General features: G+C 41.1%; 1 protein-coding gene across 2 annotated transcripts in view; it reads right to left on the bottom strand.

Annotated features, from left to right (window-relative positions):
- The window catches only part of LOC121317654 (kinesin-like protein KIF26B), a 164,925-nt gene that overhangs the window by 29,964 nt on the left and 110,177 nt on the right, over nucleotides 1-24,784 (bottom strand). For both annotated transcript variants that reach the window (XM_041253820.1, XM_041253821.1), the window contains 3 exons: nucleotides 6,149-6,355; nucleotides 3,915-4,008; nucleotides 1,117-1,379 (listed from right to left, as the gene is read on the bottom strand). In XM_041253820.1, the coding sequence (XP_041109754.1) occupies nucleotides 1,117-1,379; nucleotides 3,915-4,008; nucleotides 6,149-6,355 (564 nt within the window). The remainder of the gene's footprint in view (nucleotides 1-1,116; nucleotides 1,380-3,914; nucleotides 4,009-6,148; nucleotides 6,356-24,784) is intronic.

The following is a 24,784-nucleotide window of genomic DNA, read 5'->3' as shown; positions in this document are numbered from 1 at the left end:
AGCGGATTGACTGAAAATCTCTCCACTAAATTTTACACAAGATTAACATTGCTTTTCAGAAGCCTAGAATTATTGCTCAGGATTCATCCACTCAGCAAAAAGAATGCATTCCTCTCTAATACCCATCTGTATTATTTGTGCTCGTGAGCTTGTTACTTACAATAAAATATGCAGTCCACAACAAAGGTTATTTTAATGAGTAGCTACGAAGCCAGCATATTAAACTGGCTACAGCAAAAAGAGGGCTTAAACAGATCAATTCAATTCTCCTCATGAATTATCTTTCTAGCTTTAAATATAGTAGGTCAAAATAATTAAGTATTACGGGCACAGAAAGGAAAAAAGCTAACCACTTGCACTATAGGGACTTCAGCATGTGAAAAAGCACATTCACTCTTGGCTCGATTTCAATTCCATAGGTCTGCTCTGTTGGTAGAGATGTTTTGGGGAGCACACTCCTCTAATTAAGACAAAGCTCTCAGCTGTTCCATGGTCCTGGATGAAGCTGTACTGCTATACACTGTATTTAACCCTTTAGATCCAGGAGTGCCCATGGGCGCCAGTGCTACAGGTTCCTAGAATGCCAGCTGGCATCCATATGCTTTTCAGAGAGAGTAAATGTGTTGACTCTTCAATAATCACGTTTAAACAATAAGGGCAGCAGGCAATCGAAGACTAGAAGATGTGCAGGACACTCCAGCAGGTAAAGGGTTCAGAGAACACTACAGTATCTAATCGGATTACAGGCTTTACATTGTTAACATCACCCATTATCATAATGTATGAAAATGCAATGCTTGTACACAGTATAACAAATTAAGCGCATCACGCTTGTTAAAATGTTTACATTGTTTAATGATGCTGACTCTTGGAACGCTTTAGTTAATTACAATAACATTTAATTTCATGTTTACAAAATCATGAGGTAATTAAGTTTAATGAGTTTAAAATAATGAATGCATGCTCAATAATTAGATTCCATTCCATACTGAATGTATCCTTCACTCAACGTGGCTGATTGTAGATGTGTGCATGTGTGTGTGTTAAACTTGTATAACACCACAGCATCAAGCTGCCTTGCTTGCTAAAAAACATCCGACATGTATCCATGCCTACCTGCATGCCACAGATGGGGTCTTCACAGAGATAGACTCCTGGAGACTGGCCGTCCTGGAGACTGCCTGTAGCCACCTCTGAAAGCAGGTCCTTGAGCTTTTCGTCTTTCCCCCAGACCTCGACAGCAGAGGCTCGGACTGAAAAGCGTGCACCAGTCTTCTCCTTCCTCTCGTTTATCAGCCTGAACAGCCAGGATATGGAGCAGGGGATGATTCCAAGGGTCTGCATGGAGTCATCTTTTCCCATCATGGTATATGACTTTCCTGTCAGGCAGAGAAATGGAAGCACTTTAAGTCTACATCCCTGTCGCAGCGGAGTGTTGTTTTCTAATACAGATTTACAGTGCACTGAATTGCTGCTTTATTTGGTGGCACTGACTGAGAATGAAGTGCAATGGGAAGCTGCACCGTACTCTTTACTGAGGAATGAATGAATGAAGCCAGATTATATGACACTCTTGGTGCAGTATGTGGCGTTTTATATATATATATATATATATATATATATATATATATATATATATATATATATATATATATATAGACACACACACACACATTGTTTATTCATATATGTAATAAAGTCATTTCTTTTCTGGAACTTGCTTTCTGTATGTAGGCAGTTTTATTAATTAAGATAATTTGTAAGGGTTACTATGGGTTAAAGATCTAACAAATAGAGACCCTATAGAAATTGTCCGATTCATCTTCCCAGTCTCCCATTGCAGGACAGTCGTTGTATAGACTGCATGCTGATGCAGCACCCTCCTTGTCCCTGGATTACTCTGAAGTATGACATCACTGTTCACCCCTGGGCATGCCTGCTGCGCTCCATGCTCACTCACACACACTGAGCAGCGGTGGGAGAGAGGGCCTTTGTTACTACTGAAACCATTACAAAAACAATACAGTGGCTGGCTGAGCACCACAAACAAGGTAGTAATTCAAGTGAGGGGTTCGGATGAGGCAATGTGGATGAACCCCAGGACTGAATTACTGCCTTGCGTTTTGTTCAAACATTCATTACGGCTATTGGGTAATATAATATACTTGCACTCTATTGATATTCTTTGTACATTCAGCTTTAGTGGTTTAGCATTTTCATTAATCATAGTTTATGTTTAACAGTTACAAAAGCCTGGTCCAGTAATGGCTATTTAAGCTGCGTGTTCATTCTGTCTGAAGTTTGCATTACCTACAGTTTGCTTATGTCTGCTGCCCAGTTTTTGTAGGGCAGTTACGTGAATTGGATAAAAATAGCATGTTTTATTTACTGTAGCTGAGAGATTTTTTGTGAGCAACTAGTGAATATAAGAAAAAGTAGCAGCAGTGGTGCACAGAGGACATCGCATGTGCACATGTACAGAATATAGTGAAACAATACTTTTGGGATAGGTTCATCCCCTTTTATTACATGAGTTGATAGTTTCCTAAAACAAGCCAGACATTATACTGTGTGTGTGTGTGTATATATATATATATATATATATATATATATATATATATATATATATATATATATATATATATATATATATATATACATGGATGAAGGCTATATTTGCATTCTGAGCCATTAAAAATAAAAAGGTGTAATACTGCAGCAGTGCCGTCAAAATGGTATTCATCTAGAGCAGGGCTATTCAACCCTGGTCCTGGAGGGCCACAGTACCTCATGGTTTTTGTTCCAACTGTACCCTAAATTACTTAATTGGACAAATGAAGTGCTTATTAGAAGCTTAATTGGACCAATTAATCATTTTAGTGTACAGTTAGAACAAAAACCAGGAGGGACAGCAGCCCCCCAGGACCATGGTTGAATAGCCCTGCTCTAGAGATTATACTTGACCTTTGGCCAATATGTGACTCTTGTGCACCCCCACTACGTTCAACAAAACGTCTCGTTTTCAATCACTCTACACCAACAAACACAATTCGTGTTTATTTAGGCACTTTTAACAAATCTGTCTCTGTAAATATTTACAATCATCCTTCACTAACAGGAGCAGCAACCAAGCGAGTGTCACAAATCTCTCTGACAGCAACTAATAATTAAAAAAAAAAAAAAAAAGCATACCCCATTGAAACACATTTTCCTTAAAAAATCATTCATTATCTATCCAGTTTAATTCACTGTTCCTGAATTATCAAAAAGAAAATGATATTTAAGATTCTTTAATGCTGAGTTAATGTACGTTATTATTATTCATTAAATTCACTTGCAATTTGAACCTTAACACTTGTTTATTGTCTTTTATTACAGATCCCAATATCCCTGTATTATAAAAAATAACAGATAGGCTTCAGTGAGTTAAAGGAAATAAATTCCATCTCGGGTTTCTGTGACAGTTTATACTCGACGTGTAGACGTGTAAACCCCAGATGGAAATATTTTCCTATAACTCATTGAAGCTCATCTATTATATATCTATATGTACATATTGTACTTCTTGACATTACATTTTCAGAAAAAGCCTTCCTCCACCTAACTAGTAACATGACTAATTAAAATATATTTATTTATTTCATTTATATAGCACCTTACTTCATAGACCCCAAGGTGCTTTACAGAAAATAATGCACACACACAGCATAATAAAACATTAAAATAGCATAAAGATAATAAAAAGACTATTTCAAATAAAAGTAAATACATTTTCAATCACATTTAAAAAAACAAAACAAAAACACAGCAATAATAACAGACTAGAATAAAAGGAGCTGTGTATAACAGGCCCCGTTTTCAAGTCTGTGGAGAGGCCAGGCTGACCAGTGTGTTCAGTGAAAGGCTGCACTGACCGAGCTTGGTGTGTCCGAAGCAGAACACACAGCCGTCCGCCCCGTCCACCACGGACTGGATGACCTCTGCCACCGTGCCGGCGCTCACTTCAGCCTGTCCGGAGACACAGGAGAGGTTACTGTGATGAATGGGAACAGACAACAGAACCGCGGGAGCCTCTTACCAGCAGGGGGTGCAGGAAACCACAGGCTCTGTGCTGCAGTTATCCTGGGAAATGGATTGGTCTCCATGGGAGCCTTTGGGAAGGCTGGGTGTCCTCATTAAAATGTGTATATTAAACTCCTTCAGGAACCCCTCCCTCGCTGCCACAAACACAGGATTATATTTATTAAACTCCTTCAGGAACCCCTCCCTCACTGCCACAAACACAGGATTGTGTTTATTAAACTCCTTCAGGAACTCCCCCCTCGCTACGCCACAGGATTGTGTTTATTAAACTCCTTCAGGAACCCCTCCCTCGCTACGCCACAGGATCGTGTTTATTAAACTCCTTCAGGAACCCCTCCCTCGCTACGTCACAGGATTGTGTTTATTAAACTCCTTCAGGAACCCCTCCCTTGCTACGTCACAGGATCGTGTTTATTAAACTCCTTCAGGAACCCCTCCCTCGCTACGCCACAGGATCGTGTTTATTAAACTCCTTCAGGAACCCCTCCCTCGCTACGTCACAGGATCGTGTTTATTAAACTCCTTCAGGAACGCCTCCCTCGCTACGTCACAGGATTGTGTTTATTAAACTCCTTCAGGAACCCCTCCCTCGCTACGTCACAGGATTGTGTTTATTAAACTCCTTCAGGAACCCCTCCCTCGCTACGTCACAGGATTGTGTTTATTAAACTCCTTCAGGAACCCCTCCCTCGCTACGTCACAGGATTGTGTTTATTAAACTCCTTCAGGAACCCCTCCCTCGCTACGTCACAGGATTGTGTTTATTAAACTCCTTCAGGAACCCCTCCCTCGCTACGTCACAGGATTGTGTTTATTAAACTCCTTCAGGAACCCCTCCCTCGCTACGTCACAGGATTGTGTTTATTAAACTCCTTTAGGAACCCCTCCCTCGCTACGCCACAGGATTGTGTTTATTAAACTCCTTTAGGAACCCCTCCCTCGTTACGTCACAGGATTGTGTTTATTAAACTCCTTCAGGAACCCCTCCCTCGCTACGTCACAGGATTGTGTTTATTAAACTCCTTCAGGAACCCCTCCCTCGCTACGTCACAGGATTGTGTTTATTAAACTCCTTCAGGAACCCCTCCCTCGCTACGTCACAGGATTGTGTTTATTAAACTCCTTCAGAAACCCCTCCCTCGCTACGTCACAGGATTGTGTTTATTAAACTCCTTCAGGAACCCCCCCCTCGCTAAGTCACAGGATTGTGTTTATTAAACTCCTTTAGGAACCCCTCTCTCTCTACATCAGACACAGGATTTAAGGGTTACATTATTTTAACATCCAGTATAGATACTGTAACATTCAAAGATTTTAGTATGTGTATTTGCTCAAGCTTGATACTATACTTCATACTGTATGTATTTTGTTCGATAGTCGTGAACTATGCAATGTGCAAGGGGAAACAGTCAGAAATGATGCATGCCTGTCCTACCTTAAGTTGGATTTGCTGTTAGCTGGACAGACACACAGACAGACAGACCACTAGGATGTTAACTAGACAGACAGACAGACAGAAAGGTAGACAGGTATGAAGACAAATACATGCATTCACTAAAACACATACAGTAGATTAATACATGGTATATGATACAGGAAGTCGTGACCAATTCTTTCTTTAGCGTAATAATGTGACATGTGCACCCCTTTCACTAACCCACAAGACATCATAGAGTAATAATGTGACATGTGCACCCCTTTCATTAACCTGCGAGACATCATAGAGTAATAATGTGGCATGTGCACCCCTTTCACTAACCTGCGAGGCATCATAGAGTAATAATGTGGCATGTGCACCCCTTTCACTAACCTGTGAGACATCATAGAGTAATAATGTGACATGTGCACCCCTTTCACTAACCTGCGAGGCATCATAGAGTAATAATGTGACATGTGCACCCCTTTCATTAACCTGTGAAACATCATAGAGTAATAATGTGACATGTGCACCCCTTTCACTAACCTGTGAGACATCATAGAGTAATAATGTGACATGTGCACCCCTTTCATTAACCTGCGAAGCATCATAGAGTAATAATGTGACATGTGCACCCCTTTCACTAACCTGCGAGGCATCATGTGGGAAGACAGCATCAAAGGCGAACATCTTCGGTGGCACCTGGCTGCCCCGCTTCTGCGTAGTATTCTGAGGGGTGTTGGTGGCTGGGTCAAACAGGGTGATCTGCTTTTTACGGGGGTCGACTTTCAAGAAGGAACTGGACTCTGAGGTGACTCCTGCTGGGGCTGGGCAGATTCGCAGCATGACTTTCACCTGGAAGGAAGATAATGTTATACTAGCAGTATCCACAGCTGCTAATGCAGCCACACTGTCAGCTACTGTATGTTCCCACTGGCTGTTCACATGTGATTTTGAAGGGGTGATAACCAAGGATTCACAATTAGTTTTTCGTACCCCTCATTAGAATAGAACCACAGTTGGTTTTGCTATCTATTCTGTTTTCCACTCTTTATTATTACTTTGATTGCAGTGCAGCCCATTTCATCTGCCACAGTTTCACGACTGACTTCCTGTGCTGTAGGTAACAGGACTCCACGTGGTGTCCACTGTGCAGATGGGTCCTATTACCTGAAGCAAAATTGTGGCAGGAAAAATGATCAACAGCAAAATTATATGGGTGACAATGTTGGTAAGTATTTATATATTATATATATATATATATATATATATATATATATATAGTATATATATATATATATATAAACATATTTTCTTTAAAACCTTAGTTTGACCTCATTTAATTTTCTTCACAGGTCCTCTGGTTTTTCTCATCCTCTGGTTTTTCTCATCTGGTTTTTCTCATCCTCTGGTTTTTCTTGTTCTCTGGTTTTTCTCATCCTCTGGTTTTTTTGTCCTCTGATTTTTCTTGTCCTCTGGTTTTTCTTGTCTGTTTTTTCTCGTCCTCTGGTTTTTCTCATCCTCTATTTTTTCTTTTTCTCTGGTTTTTCTCGTCCTCTGGTTTTTCTCGTCTGGTTTTTCTTGTCTTCTGTTTTCTCATCTGGTTTTTCTCATCCTCTGTTTTTTCTTGTCCTCTGGTTTTTCTCATCTGGTTTTTCTCATCCTCTGGTTTTTCTTGTTCTCTGTTTTTTCTTCGCCTCTGGTTTTTCTCGTCTGGTTTTTCTTGTCCTCTGTTTTCTTGTCTGTTTTTTCTCATCCTCTGGTTTTTCTTTTTCTCTGGTTTTTCTCATCTGGTTTTTCTCATCCTCTGGTTTTCTTGTTCTCTTGTTTTTCTCATCCTCTGGTTTTTCTTGTTCTCTGGTTTTTCTTGTTCTTTGGTTTTTCTCATCCTCTGTTTTTTCTTGTTCTCTGGTTTTTCTCATCCTCTGGTTTTTCTTGTTCTCTGGTTTTTCTCATCCTCTGGTTTTTCTTGTTCTCTGGTTTTTCTTGTTCTCTGGTTTTTCTCATCCTCTGGTTTTTCTTGTTCTCTGGTTTTTCTCGTCCTCTGGTTTTTCTCATCTGGTTTCTCTTGTCCTCTGTTTTCTTGTCTGGTTTTTCTCATCCTCTGGTTTTTCTTTTTCTCTGGTTTTTCTCATCCGGTTTTTCTCATCCTCTGGTTTTCTTGTTCTCTGGTTTTTCTTGTTCTCTGGTTTTTCTCATCCTCTGGTTTTTCTTGTTCTCTGGTTTTTCTCATCCTCTGGTTTTTCTTGTTCTGGTTTTTCTCATCCTCTGGTTTTTCTCATCTGGTTTTTCTCATCCTCTGGTTTTTCTTGTTCTCTGGTTTTTCTCATCCTCTGGTTTTTCTCATCCTCTGGTTTTTCTCATCCTCTGGTTTTTCTCATCCTCTGGTTTTTCTCATCCTCTGCTTTTTCTCATTCTCTGGTTTTTCTATCCTCTGGTTTTTTTCATCCTCTGGTTTTTCTTATCCTCTGGTCTTTCTCATCCTCTGGTTTTTCTTGTTCTCTGTTTTTTCTCATCCTCTGGTTTTTCTCATCTGGTTTTTCTCATCCTCTGGTTTTTCTCATCCTCTGGTTTTTCTCATCTGGTTTTTCTCATCCTCTGCTTTTTCTCATTCTCTGGTTTTTCTATCCTCTGGTTTTTTTCATCCTCTGGTTTTTCTTATCCTCTGGTCTTTCTCATCCTCTGGTTTTTCTCATCCTCTGGTTTTTCTCATCCTCTGGTTTTTCTCATCCTCTGGTTTTTCTCATCCTCTGGTTTTTCTCATCCTCTGGTTTTTCTGGTTTTTCTATCCTCTGGTTTTTCTATCCTCTGGTTTTTCTATCCTCTGGTTTTTCTCATCCTCTGGTTTTTCTCATCCTCTGGTTTTTCTCATCCTCTGGTTTTTCTCATCCTCTGGTTTTTCTTGTTCTCTGGTTTTTCTCATCCTCTGGTTTTTCTCATCCTCTGGTTTTTCTCATCCTCTGGTTTTTCTTGTTCTCTGGTTTTTCTCATCTGGTTTTTCTCATCCTCTGGTTTTTCTTGTTCTCTGGTTTTTCTTGTTCTCTGGTTTTTCTCGTCTGGTTTTTCTCATCCTCTGGTTTTTCTTGTTCTCTGGTTTTTCTCATCCTCTGGTTTTTCTTGTTCTCTATTTTTTCTCATCCTCTGGTTTTCTCATCTGGTTTTTCTCATCCTCTGGTTTTTCTCATTCTCTGGTTTTTCTCATTCTCTGGTTTTTCTATCCTCTGGTTTTTTTCATCCTCTGGTTTTTCTCATCCTCTGGTTTTTCTTGTTCTCTGGTTTTTCTCATCCTCTGGTTTTTCTTATCCTCTGGTTTTTCTTATCCTCTGGTTTTTCTTATCCTCTGGTTTTTCTTATCCTCTGGTTTTTCTCATCCTCTGGTTTTTCTCATCCTCTGGTTTTTCTTATCCTCTGGTTTTTCTCGTTCTCTGGTTTTTCTATCCTCTGGTTTTTCTATCCTCTGGTTTTTTTCATCCTCTGGTTTTTCTCATCCTCTGGTCTTTCTCATCTGGTTTTTCTCATCCTCTGTTTTTTCTTGTTCTCTGGTTTTTCTCATCTGGTTTTTCTCATCCTCTGGTTTTTCTCATCCTCTGGTTTTTCTTGTTCTCTGGTTTTTCTCATCCTCTGGTTTTTCTCATCCTCTGGTTTTTCTTGTTCTCTGGTTTTTCTCTGGTTTTTCTCATCTCTGGTTTTTCTCATCCTCTGGTTTTTCTTGTTCTCTGGTTTTTCTCATCCTCTGGTTTTTCTTGTTCTCTATTTTTTCTCATCCTCTGGTTTTCTCATCTGGTTTTTCTCATCCTCTGGTTTTTCTCATTCTCTGGTTTTTCTCATTCTCTGGTTTTTCTATCCTCTGGTTTTTTTCATCCTCTGGTTTTTCTCATCCTCTGGTTTTTCTTGTTCTCTGGTTTTTCTCATCCTCTGGTTTTTCTTGTTCTCTGGTTTTTCTCATCCTCTGGTTTTTCTTGTTCTCTGGTTTTTCTCATCCTCTGGTTTTTCTCATCTGGTTTTTCTCATCCTCTGGTTTTTCTTATCCTCTGGTTTTTCTTATCCTCTGGTTTTTCTCGTTCTCTGGTTTTTCTCATCCTCTGGTTTTTCTTGTTCTCTGGTTTTTCTCATCCTCTGGTTAATGCTAATGTTAGTCCTCATTTTGCTGTCGGGTCGGTCTGCTAGGTCATGTCACATATTAGTCCTCAATTTGGTCTCAGGTTAGTCTGCCTAGGCTGCCATCAGCTCAGGATTATTCATGGTGAGCACTTTAAAAAAGTGAAAAAAATACTGTGTAGCAAAATAATCATTTTTATAAATAGTAAAAATCATAGCCAAACAAAAAAGTTTAGTTCGCAGTTTAGATTTGCAACATGATGACATGGCCCACAGCACTGACACCACGGAGCAGAAGTCTATCTGTACCTCTGTACTTGAAATATTTGCATATCCTGAATTAACGTAAAACAACAAAAAAAAAAAGTGAAGTGATAAAAGGTTTTAATCCCAATTTAGGAGGAGGGGGCACTGATAAAATGAAGAAGAGGTAAATTAAAATACATAGATTAAAAGGCATTGGCAATCACGCCTTTATAACAGGGAGCGAGATAAGCAGGAATATTGTTGTATTTAAAAGCGTGTTGGGTCATGCATTATAATATACCTTCTGAATAGAACTGCATGAATTCTAATATGCTTTCTGAATATAACTGCATGCGTTCTATACACTCCAGGGAATTATGCACAGAAAAAATAAAAATTATGCTAAATTATGCTGTATCTCTGTACAAGTATGTGCAAAGTAACACAAGTATTGTGCAGTTGTATTGGGTTCTCATACTGGATAGTATGTGGAAATACTAGTGGAAATGGCCCATACAGTTGCCAAAAAACAAATTTTTCCAGCAGCTTTGGATATGGTTTGTACAATTTTTGATGAAAAGACTGCAGAAAAATTGAAAAGTATATAAGAACATAAGAAAGTTTACAAACGAGAGGAGGCCATTCGGCCCATCTTGCTCGTTTGGTTGTTAGTAGTTTATTGATCCCAGAATCTCATCAAGCAGCTTCTTGAAGGATCCCAGGGTGTCAGCTTCAACAATATTACTGGGGAGTTGATTCCAGAACCTCACAATTCTCTGTGTAAAAAAGTGCCTCCTATTTTCTGTTCTGAATGCCCCTTTGTCTAATCTCCATTTGTGACCCCTGGTCCTTGTTTGTTTTTTCAGGCTGAAAAAGTCCCTTGGGTCGACACTGTCAATACCTCAATAGAATTCAATAGAATTTTGAATGCTTGAATTAGGTCGCCACGTAGTTGCCACTCCTTCTACTTTTGTGTCGTCTGCAAATTTCACAAGTTTGCTTACTATACCAGAATCTAAATCATTAATGTAGATTAGGAATAGCAGACGACCTAATACTGATCCCTGTGGTACACCGCTGGTTACCACACTCCATTCTGAGGTTTTTCTTCTAATCAGTACTTTCTGTTTTCTACATGTTAACCACTCCCTAATCCATGTACATGTGTTTCCTTGAATCCCAACTGCATTCAGTTTGAGAATTAATCTTTTGTGTGGGATTTTGTCAAAAGCTTTCTGGAAATCTAAATAAACCATGTCATATGCTTTGCAATTATCCATTATCGATGTTGCATCCTCAAAAAAATCAAGCAAGTTAGTTAGACACGATCTCCCTTTCCTAAAACCATGTTGACTGTCTCCCAGGACCCTGTTACCACATAGGTAATTTTCCATTTTGGATCTTATTATAGTTTCCATAAGTTTGCATATAATAGAAGTCAGGCTTACTGGTCTGTAGTAAGTTTGTTTCCCTTTTTGTGGATCGGTATTACGTTTGCAATTTTCCAGTCTGTCGGTACCACCCCTGTGTCAAGAGACTGCTGCATGATCTTGGTTAGCGGTTTATAAATTACTTCTTTCATTTCTTTGAGTACTACTGGGATGATCTCATCCAGCCCAGGGGATTTGTTTATTTTAAGAGCTCCTAGTCCCTTTAACACTTCTGCCTCAGTTATGCTAAAGTTATTTAAAACTGGATAGGAACTGGATGACATGTGGGGCATGTTGTCAGTATCTTCCTTTGTAAAAACTTGTGAGATCATTTAATATATTTGCAATTTTTTTTCTTCATCCACGATTTTGCCATTTGTATCTCTTAAACATTTAATCTCCTCTTTGAATGTTCTCTTGCTGTTGTAATATTGGAAAAACATTTTGGAATTGGTTTTAGCTCCCTTAGCAATGTTCATTTCTATTTCTCTCTTGGCCTTTCTAACTTCCTTTTTGACTTGCGTTTGCAGTTCTGTGTACTTTTTCTGCGTACTTTCTTTTTGGTCCTTTTTTAATGCTCTATAAAGTACCTTTTTTTCGCTGAATATTTTTTTAAATTGATCTAGTAAACCATTTTGGCAATTTAGTTTTACATTTAGATTTGTCTACTTTAGGGATGTAATTTTTACTGTAAGCAAGCAATAACACAGACCAGCCCCATTCCTTACACACTTTCCAATAATGCAATATAAAAACGTTTATACATAAAGACCTTCACTTCTCAGTTCAGCTGCCAGCCAAGCGAGGTTAGCAGCCCACCTCCATATCTACATGAGTATCCAGGGGGGGGTCAAATAGCTGAGTACTGTGTTGTACAGTGCATCCTGGGTAGGTTAATGCAATACTCTATGCATTCCAGACTGCCAGAGTGTTGTTACTAATTCCAGTGCTAGTGTACCCTGAAGACAGAAACATGATGGGACCTTGGGTTAGAATGCCAGACAGCAAAAATAAAATGTTTGCAAGTTTTTGTTACCAGGGGCAGTGTTGAGATATTATTTTAATGGGTCAATACAGCAGCGTGGGCACATTCTAATGCAGTTGTAGGTTTCCTGGAAACAGCAACAAAGGAGAAATGTATTATAAAAGCAAGCACAGGAGAAGAAAAAAAAACATTATAGAAGATTGCCAATTACCATCAGCACCAGCAGAAACAGTAAGACCCAGCCAATAATATACCTAAACAAGGACAGGTATGAAAGCCAAGACTGGGTGCAGAGCTAGCACTGTAAAATTGCTGAATGTGCATGCAAATTTAGCAGAGCAAACATTTATATGAGGAGCTACCAATGATTCTACTTTAACCCAGGTAGTCCCAAATACTCCATGCTTCATTCCCAGCACCGCAGTAGCACAGTAACCCTATTAAATCCTGTGTGAGGGTTTTGCAGATTTTTTTATGGTCAGCAGCCAAGACGTTGACTTGAACATTTTTAGAATCTTTTCATTCGTGTTGCTGCTGTGGTTTTGCTGTTTGTGCACACTTAATAGGTATATACCATATTTTGAAAACACACAGCAAAAACAAACCTGTAAATGAAATTTAAAGTCAGAAAGTGTCCTTGGGGTGTGTGTAAGCCTATTTGTGCTTGATTACATGCAATTCAACACAGGGTTAATTCAGAAACGTCATGACATCCAACATACATGCGCAAAGAAATCCAAGCAAATGAGAGGAGACCAAACAACACAAGAAAGGTTTTCACTGAAAAGTTCCCATGGGCGCTGAGATGCTACTGATTCTGCAAGGACCCTTACTGTGCTGGCTCAGCCATGATTTCTATACAGGTACTGAGAGAATGTTTTTTGATCAGATCAAGGTTGTGAGAAAGGTATATGTATTGATATGTTTTAGTGTGCTAAGGCCTCTGCCATTGTACTTTGAAGCTACTGTAATTGTGCCCAGTTTAGAAATAAACCAATAGTACTGTAATACCAAACACTCTGTGAAGCATAGGAAGTTCTGTGGTCTGTCTTCCAGCCCGGATCTCTAACATCCAAACTTCTTTATATTAATTTACTTAACGAGTTTGGCAGGAATCTCAATACAGAATAATTTTGAGGCAGGTTGCAGGGAACAACACCAGCTCACTGTCTCTGCACCTGGGGGCACAGGATCTGGGCACACCCTCACTACAACACCAGCTCACTGTCTCTGCACCCGGAGGCATATGATCTGGGCACACCCTCACTACAACACCAGCTCACTGTCTCTGCACCCGGAGGCATATGATCTGGGCACACCCTCACTACAACACCAGCTCACTGTCTCTGCCCCCGGAGGCATATGATCTGGGCACACCCTCACTACAACACCAGCTCACTGTCTCTGCACCCGGAGGCATATGATCTGGGCACACCCTCACTACAACACCAGCTCACTGTCTCTGCACCCGGAGGCATATGATCTGGGCACACCCTCACTACAACACCAGCTCACTGTCTCTGCACCCGGAGGCATATGATCTGGACACACCCTCACTACAACACCAGCTCACTGTCTCTGCACCCGGAGGCATATGATCTGGGCACACCCTCGCTTCCAGGAGCATCTCGATTGGAAGCTGGTCTTGACAATGATTTTCAATTTACTTAGTAAGTGCCTGAGCAAAAACACATGTCAAGGGCTAACTGTAATTATAGACCTAGCTCTCTTGTTGCCACTTGAACAGGTCTTGCACTGTTACACCTGATTATAACATAACTTCAATATAATGGAGACATCTCCCCGTTCTCACCAGTGCATTTCATAATTAGGTTTTGCAGTAATTATGTGGATATTTCTGTGCAGGGAAAGTAACAAAGAAATAGTTTTCCTTTATCACTTGTGTGAAAACCACATTCTTATTAGGGGATAGTAATAGATGCGGTAATAGACTTTAACAAATCACATTAAATACAAGGAATTGGCAATTGAGGAAAATTGTGTTTATCACCTGCGTGTAACCTCTGGAGGTCTCAGCCTTGCGCTCCTCTGGAGGTCTCAGCCTTGCGCTCCTCTGGAGGTCTCAGCCTTGCGCTCCTCTGGAGGTTTCAGCCTTGCTCTTCTCTGGAAGTCTCAGCTCCTTTGGAGGTCTCAGTTCCTCTGGAGGTCTCAGCCTTGCACTCCTCTTTGGGTCTCAGCCCTGCACTCCTCTCTGGGTCTCAGCCTTGTGCTCCTCTGGAAGTTTCAGCCTTGCGCTCCTCTGGAGGTCTCGGCTCCTCTGGAGGTCTCGGCCTTGCGCTCCTCTGGAAGTCGCAGCTCCTGTGGAGGTCTCAGCCTTGCACTCCTGTGGAGGTCTCAGCCTTGCACTCCTCTGGAGGTCTCGGCTCCTCTGGAGGTCTTAGCCTTGTGCTCCTCTGGAGGTGTCAGCCTTGCACACCTCCATATCTTTGTATTTAAATCAGTGCTAAACAATGTCCAGTTGTACTTGAATTACAATGTTGAGCCTAATGCTTCAAATACTTCGTTCACAAATAGGAACACAACATCGCTACTATTTGAAGTACCATTTTAAGGCGTTGATTATTTAAAAAAATTGCATTGGTAGTGAATGAGCAGTTGCTATTATTTGATATTTAACATTTGTATATGTGCGATTCAAGTACTGTACCTCTGATGTTGTCTTTACAAAAAGACTTGCCTCAACTTTGGCAGAAGCCTTTACCGCAGGTTTGCTATTGTTTTAACTCCAGTTTTAATGACCACTTCCCCGACTCCAAACAGCATTTCAAAAGTCGCTGATAATCCATTTAGGGGCCGCGCTTTAGTTACCAAGCAGTTGTGGAGAGGTGTAGTTTGGTTGATTGATTACCTCGACCAAAGAAAAGTTAATCCAGTGAATACCAATGTCCTGTCCTGCTCTAATATTCATGAAAACATTGCACTCCGATAGAGCTTTCAGTCCATTCCGTATCGATTCCCGCGAGTGTCGGATGGAATCACACACTGCACTCTGATAACGCTTTCCTCCAGGGAGCCTGCAGTCCATTCCGTATCGATTCCCGCGAGTGTCGGATGGAATCACACACTGCACTCTGATAGCGCTTTCCTCCAGGGAGCCTGCAGTCCATTCCGTATCGATTCCCGCGAGTGTCGGATGGAATCACACACTGCACTCTGATAGCGCTTTCCTCCAGGGAGCCTGCAGTCCATTCCGTATCGATTCCCGCGAGTGTCAGATGGAATCGATCGTTGCACTCTGATAGAGCTTTCCACCACAGGGACAGCAGGCTATCATCACTTCTGCATGATACACCACAGGGACAGCAGGCTATCATCACTTCTTCATGATGCACCACAGGGAGAGCAGGCTATCATCACTTCTTCATGATGTACCACAGGGACAGCAGGCTATCATCACTTCTTCATGATGTACCACAGGGACAGCAGGCTATCATCACTTCTGCATGATACACCACAGGGACAGCAGGCTATCATCACTTCTTCATGATGCACCACAGGGACAGCAGGCTATCATCACTTCTGCATGATACACCACAGGGACAGCAGGCTATCATCACTTCTTCATGATGCACCACAGGGAGAGCAGGCTATCATCACTTCTTCATGATGTACCACAGGGACAGCAGGCTATCATCACTTCTTCATGACACACCACAGGGACAGCAGGCTATCATCACTTCTTCATGATGCACCACAGGGACAGCAGGCTATCATCACTTCTTCATGATGCACCACAGGGACAGCAGGCTATCATCACTTCTTCATGATGCACCACAGGGACAGCAGGCTATCATCACTTCTTCACGATACACCACAGGGACAGCAGGCTATCATCACTTCTTCATGATGCACCACAGGGACAGCAGGCTATCATCACTTCTTCATGATGCACCACAGGGACAGCAGGCTATCATCACTTCTTCATGATGCACCACAGGGACAGCAGGCTATCATCACTTCTTCATGACACACCACAGGGACAGCAGGCTATCATCACTTCTGCATGATGCACCACAGGGACAGCAGGCTATCATCACTTCTTCATGATGCACCACAGGGACAGCAGGCTATCATCACTTCTTCATGATACAGCACAGGGACAGCAGGCTATCACAAACACACTGTTAGAATTGTATCACCTTGAATATGAATAATTCACAAGCACAGTAAACTCTTGCTTATCCAAACTAGCTAGGACCGGACCTCATCCAGATCAGTAATTTGTTCCATTTTAAGTGTATGAATAAGGGGCCACAGTAATAGATGTCTCCACCCCTCATTTTGATTTGGTTTTAGTTCTTATTTAATCATGCTGTTATCTTCCTGCCTTTTTCCGCTGATCCAGTGAATGCAGATCAGAAGATGATTACTTGAGATGATTGCTAGATTCTGATAAGAATTTATTTGGAGTCGACATATTTCTGCATATCTGAGAGTGATTTAGGCAGTGATTTTAAACTTCTTTTCTCATGAAAAAAGAAAAAATCCATGCGATCCAATAACAATATTTCACTGGAGTTTTAATAGAATAAATAAATACAGGGGAATAGATGATGGTAGCTTTAACCTCCTGGATTCAAAAAGACATTAAGAATATATGGGAAACCTTTATGTGTATGTGTGTGTGTGTGTGTGTGTGTGTGTGTGTATATATATATATATATATATATATATATATAGATAGATATATATAGATACACAATCAGGTTGAGTTTCACTTACTTAGTGTGACAGGTGGGCGTGCCTGTTCTTCATTATCTTGTTGCAATCGGCATCAGAAGACGAAGGGTTGTTGAGTCGGTTTCTTTCTTTTGTTTTTAATCTTGTCAAGATGGAAAATTGTATGACAGTGTTCATTTCACTCATGTGTTCTTCACTGGTGTTGTTCTCCCCAGCGTGTTGTAACAATGTTGGGATCATATAGTAGCTCGGGTGATTACTTTGCAGTCGTGCTTGCAACCGCGATAACGACTTTTGGGATGCTTGTATCCGTTGACAGTGTTGAAACAAATCATTGCCTCTTCCTTGTAAATTGAGAAAAATTGAAAAAATGTCAGCTAGATATGACAACTTTAATAACCAACTATCATCAGACATATTTGCCAAATGATAACACAGATGTGTTATGACAGCTCAGAACCACTGATGTGGTATTTTGGTCTGCCTGCTTTGCCTATATCATGACAGAACCATCATGTTTTATGTCTCGCGAGGTGGTTCAGCACTGCAGCATTTGTGTGTGAAAGGGGCTTTAGCGTTTCTCAACTAGAAAAACGTATACACATACTCGTGCTAGCACTCTGCCCTGTGACAGCCACCTCACTTCAGAGTGAAACAAGTAAGCGCCGTGTCCATTTCCGAGCAAAAAGCCTGCTGTTCGGGGAGCTTGCTTTAATGAAGTTAACAGTTTCACTACTTCCTTCAGTACTGCCAGGAGATCAGGGGCAATACCCTTGGATGCCAAAGCTTTGCGGTGAATGAAACTGTGATTCCAAACATCACCACCACCAGCTGCCTCTTTCCACAACTTTCCTGTGCTTACCTATCATATTTGCTGCACCATCACTTGTAATTCCTTTGCAATCAGCCCAATCCAATTTGTATTTTTCAACTGCGAGTCATTCAGTGCTTCAAATATCTTTTCTCATTTGTAGTGGTAGGTAAAGTAAAACAACACAGCAAATCTTCCATTCAGTCATCTTGCCATACATGCCTCACATAAACTAACACTGTTGCACAATTTGAAATATCAGTAGACCTGTCAAGTTGGATAGCACAGTTACCAGCTGACTGTAACCGAGTAATAAGCTGGGCTTCCAAATGTAACATATGGGGACGAATATAATATTTGTGGGTATACACCGTATAGGAAAGACAGGCAGGACAGAAGAGGAGGAGGGGTAGCGCTATACATAAGAAACAGTCTTTAAGCCCAGGTTTTAAACCTGGACAAAGAAAATAAAACCAAATCAATATGGGTCAGAATAACGGACAAAAATTCAAAGGGCATAATAATAGGAGCATGCTATAGACCGCCAGATTCAGATGGTGAGCAAAATAATCAGTTATACAATGATATTAGAAATGCATGTAGCAAAGGAGAAGCCATACTAATGGGGGATTTCAACTTCCCCCAAATAAAATGGGAAAACCCGATGGGTAGCACGAAGGATGAAATTGAAATGGTGGAAATGACAAATGACTGCTTCCTAACACAATTTGTCAAGGCACCGACTAGAGGGGAGGCATGCCTTGATTTAGTCTTTTGAAATAACGAAGACAGAATAACTAAAACAGAGGTCAGAGAACCACTGGCAAACTCAGACCACAACATGGTCTCATTTGAAGTGTTTTTTAAAACCCCAAAAGTAATGACTAAAGCTAAGGTTTACAAGTAGATTGGAGTAAAATAGAGAAAACACCCACAGAAGAAGGATGGTTGTTCTTCAAAAATGTAGTACTAGAGGCGCAAAACAATTACATCCGTAAAGTAGACAAATCTAAATGTAAAACTAAATTGCCAAAATGGTTTAATAGAACAATTAAAAAAATATTCAGCGAAAAAAAGGTACTTTATAGAGCATTAAAAAAGGACCAAAAAGAAAGTACGCAGAAAAAGTACACAGAACTGCAAACGCAAGTCAAAAAGGAAGTTAGAAAGGCCAAGAGAGAAATAGAAATGAACATTGCTAAGGGAGCTAAAACCAATTCCAAAATGTTTTTCCAATATTACAACAGCAAGCGAACATTCAAAGAGGAGATTAAATGTTTAAGAGATACAAATGGCAAAATCGTAGATGAAGAAAAAAATAGCAAATATATTAAATGATTACTTCTCACAAGTTTTTACAAAGGAAGATACTGACAACATGCCCCACATGTCATCCAGTTCCTATCCAGTTTTAAATAACTTTAGCATAACTGAGGCAGAAGTGTTAAAGGGACTAGGAGCTCTTAAAATAAACAAATCCCCTGGGCTGGATGAGATCATCCCAGTAGTACTCAAAGAAATGAAAGAAGTAATTTATAAACCGCTAACCAAGATCATGCAGCAGTCTCTTGACACAGGGGTGGTACCGACAGACTGGAAAATTGCAAACGTAATACCGATCCACAAAAAGGGAAACAAAACTGAAACCAGGTAACTACAGACCAGTAAGCCTGACTTCTATTATATGCAAACTTATGGAAACTATAATAAGATCCAAAATGGAAAATTACCTATATGGTAACAGGGTCCTGGGAGACAGTCAACATGGTTTTAGGAAAGGGAGATCGTGTCTAACTAACTTGCTTGATTTTTTTGAGGATGCAACATCGATAATGGATAATTGCAAAGCATATGACATGGTTTATTTAGATTTCCAGAAAGCTTTTGACAAAATCCCACACAAAAGATTAATTCTCAAACTGAATGCAGTTGGGATTCAAGGAAACACATGTACATGGATTAGGGAGTGGTTAACATGTAGAAAACAGAAAGTACTGATTAGAAGAAAAACCTCAGAATGGAGTGTGGTAACCAGCGGTGTACCACAGGGATCAGTATTAGGTCGTCTGCTATTCCTAATCTACATTAATGATTTAGATTCTGGTATAGTAAGCAAACTTGTGAAATTTGCAGACGACACAAAAGTAGAAGGAGTGGCAAACGCTGATCAAAATGATCTAGACAAGATTCAGAACTGGGCAGACACATGGCAAATTACATTTAATAGAGAAAAGTGTAAGGTACTGCATGCAGGAAATAAAAATGTACATTATAAATATCATATGGGAGATACTGAAATTGGAGAAGGAATCTATGAAAAAGACCTAGGGGTTTTTGTTGACTCAGAAATGTCTTCATCTAGACAATGTGGGGAAGCTATAAAAAAGGCTAACAAGATGCTCGGATACATTGTGAAAAGTGTTGAATTTAAATCAAGGGAAGTAATGTTAAAACTGTACAATGCACTAGTAAGACCTCATCTTGAATACTGTGTGCAGTTCTGGTCACCTCGCTATAAAAAAGATATTGCTGCTCTAGAAAGAGTGCAAAGAAGAGCGACCAGAATTATTCCGGGCTTAAAAGGCATGTCATATGCAGACAGGCTAAAAGAACTGAATCTGTTCAGTCTTGAACAAAGAAGACTACGTGGCGACCTAATTCAAGCATTCAAAATTCTAAAAGGTATTGACAGTGTCGACCCAAGGGACTTTTTCAGCCTGAAAAAACAAACAAGGACCAGGGGTCACAAATGGAGATTAGACAAAGGGGCATTCAGAACAGAAAATAGGAGGCATTTTTTTACACAGAGAATTGTGAGGGTCTGGAATCAACTCCCCAGTAATGTTGTTGAAGCCGACACCCTGGGATCCTTCAAGAAGCTGCTTGATGAGATTTTGGGATCGATAAGCTACTAACAACCAAACAAGCAAGATGGGCCGAATGGCCTCCTCTCGTTTGTAAACTTTCTTATGTTCTTATGAAATGATGCCCAGTGATTTACTACCTGTCATTTTGTTGAAGTTGAATAATGCTCATATAACTTAGTTTTAGTATGTTGCATTTTGGATACTAATCAATATGAATAATGTAATAAAAAAAAAGAAATCCCCACAGGCATATACAGTACAGTGTAACTCACCTTACAGTGAATTCTGGACCCCACTAAACTTTGAACACCAACTAGCAAATTGGTCTTTCAAAAGCAATATCTAGCAGGGGGTCTTCAAGGTCCTGGTAGAGCTTCTCAGGAACCAGAGACCATGTATCTCCCATGTGCAAACCCCGTAGGAAATCATAGAACAAATCATGATTCAAAACATACGAGTCCAACATGCAGCACATTACACCAAGTCTACTTCGCCTTGAACCTGCAGAAACGTTTAGGAAATCCAAACCTAATCCCGGGCCAGTGCTGTGGTTCGCTTCCATTATTTAGCCTGTGAGCCTTTGCTGTCAATCTCATGGTTGGGATTTCGAGCCCCTCTGTGTGCTGAGTTCAGGGCAGCTCCTGGCTGGTCACCCCTTTTTTTCAATGGAGACCAGGCTATAATAAAGTAAGCATTGCCTTGTAATCTCATTGCTGTCTGACATGAACTCTACAGGGCTTGATGTTGTTGGTGGAGCCCGTTCAAAATGTTTTGGTTTTTCTTGGGGCCATTGCTCTTATATGTCTTGTCCAGGTGATTGATTTAGTGTCAAACAGGGGCAATCCTTGTAGTTGGTTTTGATGAATTTAAGAGAAAAATGATGAAAGAAAAACCCTACACAAAGCAAAATAAGCAAACAAACAACAAAACAGAACTGGAGCAAAATGCACTTTGAAAATCAGGCCTTTGATAACGCCTGGGATTTCTGCATATGAGAAGCCTCACTTTCATTAGGAAACTGGTCTGTACTAAAGATAGCACGGCACCCGTTGTGTTGATTAATAACAACATTTACCTTCCCCGGTTATTCCACAGGGACAGAAGAGGCTGACTAGGCCAAAAAGACACACATTCTACTAACTGCATTGATTTGCTTTATAATATAAATCAGTCTGAAGGCGATAAAAATGTAATCTTTCGAGAAACAACAAGCACCTCTTTAATAGGTAGAAATGAGCTCACAGCACACAAGGCATGTCCTGGAGGCATGTATTGACATATTTTGTTTAGAAAGTGACCCAGAGAAAATTGATTATTTTGGATGTATAGCTTGACACTTAAAGTTCCCTCAGGGCAAGGATATACTAGCTAATGTGGACTGTATTTTAGGCACGTTCATCAGGCTATCCTAAGCGCAACATGACTCTGTTTCAAGTTAGCTGATGGCAGTCATAAATAATTACCTGTAAAATGAACAATTTTAATTTCCTACATAGCGCTGGGTTTTCATTTGTAATGTATGCTTTCAAACAGATGACACCATGAAGCAAATCAGAAGACCTTTTCGAGTTGCAAAAAATGGGCATCACTGGGGCCCAGTCTAGTGTCGTCTGTCATCTGTGTTTATTGTATTGCACTTTCCAAGCTTGAAAGTGATTAAAAAAAGGGTATAAAAAAGTACATTACCCAGTGGGAATTCAATAACATTTTTTAACTGTTCCCTGTAAATGCCACAATTTCCATTTTATATTACCAAGAGTAAACCAATATGATATCTGACCTCTACATGTTACAATACAATTCCAGCTATACGGATGAACTCTAGCACCCACACGCTCAGAGCAGCTCAAGAGGCAGGGTCGACAGCCCTACTGTGACTACCAGTGCACTTGAAAGTAGCAAGTTTAGTTTCTCCTCTTAGCTTGAAGGTCAAAAATATAAATGAACAAATGACTCATTGTGTGTTTTACTATCTTCCAATCACTGTAATGTACCAGTCACTATAACAACAGGCATGTCAAATAATTAATGTTCATCACCATCTTGCCTCCATGGTATTAACATGTACAGTATCTGTAAAAACCATCACTCTTTTGTTTTGGTGATCCACTGCTATAATGACAAGTCGCCGCAGTGTCTCCAATGATTTGTTATGATCCCCTAGCAAATTAGATTTTATTAGATTATTTCATTAAAAAAGATTGTCAATTTTCTAAATACATTAAAATAAGGTTATAATAGTATATCAATGATTACTCAGTGTTATATTGGAGAAATATGACAAACACCTTAATCCTTAATTGTGACAGAAATGGAATGATTCTGTGGGGGGGGGGGGAGAGTACCCTGGATTGGACAATTCATTCCCAGGGTTAAAAGGAAGTCGGTCATCTAGGAGTTTTGGTGCACTAACTCATTGACACGGAAGGGAAACAATCTGGCAGCTGCGGATTGGAGGAGCTTATAAATAAACCTCCTTGCACTTTGGATTCTTGTTGTCTGCCTTTCATTGATCACCGCATCACTCCTGCACCTGCACACTGCACGCCATTTTGCCACATTAATATACCAAGTTCTGTCAGCGAGTGGATTACATTTTAATGATGGCACTGGTATCCTTATGTAGCGTACCAACAAATATAAACAATGGTAACTGTGCAGGTATTCAATGACAACACATCATCATAATAATAATTTTTATTTTTAAATAGTGCCTTTCATAGAGGACCACCATCACATAAAGACAGAGCACAAGGAGGTTAAGTGACTTGCTCAGGGATCACACAATGAGTCAGTGGCTGAGCTGGGATTTGAACCAGCTACTTTGGAGTGGCAGGGCTCGGAGAGACACAAAGGGGATAGACAGAGGAGTGGCAGGGCTCTGCATAAGAGACACACAGGGGATAGACCAAGGAGTGGCAGGGCTCTGAGGAGAGACACACAGGGGATAGACCAAGGAGTGGCAGGGCTCTGAGGAGAGACACACAGGGGATAGATTGAGGAGTGGTAGGGCTCTGAGGAGAGACACACAGGGGATAGACTGAGGAGTGGCAGGGCTCTGCATAAGAGACACACAGGGGATAGACCAAGGAGTGGCAGGGCTCTGAGGAGAGACACACAGGGGATAGACTGAGGAGTGGCAGGGCTCTGCATAAGAGACACACAGGGGATAGACTGAGGAGTGGCAGGGCTCTGAGGAGAGACACACAGGGGATAGACTGAGGAGTGGCAGGGCTCTGCATAAGAGACACACAGGGGATAGACCAAGGAGTGGCAGGGCTCTGAGGAGAGACACACAGGGGATAGACTGAGGAGTGGCAGGGCTCTGAGGAGAGACACACAGGGGATAGACTGAGGAGAGGCAGGGCTCTGAGGAGAGACACACAGGGGATAGACTGAGGAGTGGCAGGGCTCTGAGGAGAGACACACAGGGGATAGACTGAGGAGAGGCAGGGCTCTGCAGAAGAGACACACAGGGGATAGACAGAGGAGTGGCAGGGCTCTGCATAAGAGACACACAGGGGATAGACCAAGGAGTGGCAGGGCTCTGAGGAGAGACACACAGGGGATAGACTGAGGAGTGGCAGGGCTCTGAGGAGAGACACACAGGGGATAGACTGAGGAGAGGCAGGGCTCTGCAGAAGAGACACACAGGGGATAGACAGAGGAGTGGCAGGGCTCTGCATAAGAGACACACAGGGGATAGACCAAGGAGTGGCAGGGCTCTGAGGAGAGACACACAGGGGATAGACCAAGGAGTGGCAGGGCTCTGAGGAGAGACACACGGGGGATAGACTGAGGAGAGGCAGGGCTCTGCAGAAGAGACACACAGGGGATAGACTGAGGAGTGGCAGGGCTCTGAGGAGAGACACACAGGGGATAGACCAAGGAGTGGTAGGGCTCTGAGGAGAGACACACAGGGGATAGACCGAGGAGTGGCAGGGCTCTGCAGGAGAGACACACAGGAGAAAGATAGGCTTCAGTGCTTTAGGAACACGGCACACAATGATGAGGACATATGTTACATGTCGTCAATACTGCCACCACTACGCACAGACAGGAAGCATGATATAATGAACAATCAAGCAAAAGCCTTATAAATGAAACCTAGACTGTTAAGAGGCCACCCATTCACAACTAAAGTAA

The sequence above is a fragment of the Polyodon spathula genome, chromosome 6, assembly GCF_017654505.1.
Source record: "Polyodon spathula isolate WHYD16114869_AA chromosome 6, ASM1765450v1, whole genome shotgun sequence".
In the NCBI taxonomy this organism is placed as follows: Eukaryota; Metazoa; Chordata; class Actinopteri; order Acipenseriformes; family Polyodontidae; genus Polyodon; species Polyodon spathula.
Note: the sequence above shows the minus strand (reverse complement) of the source record. Positions and strands in the feature narration are given on the sequence as shown.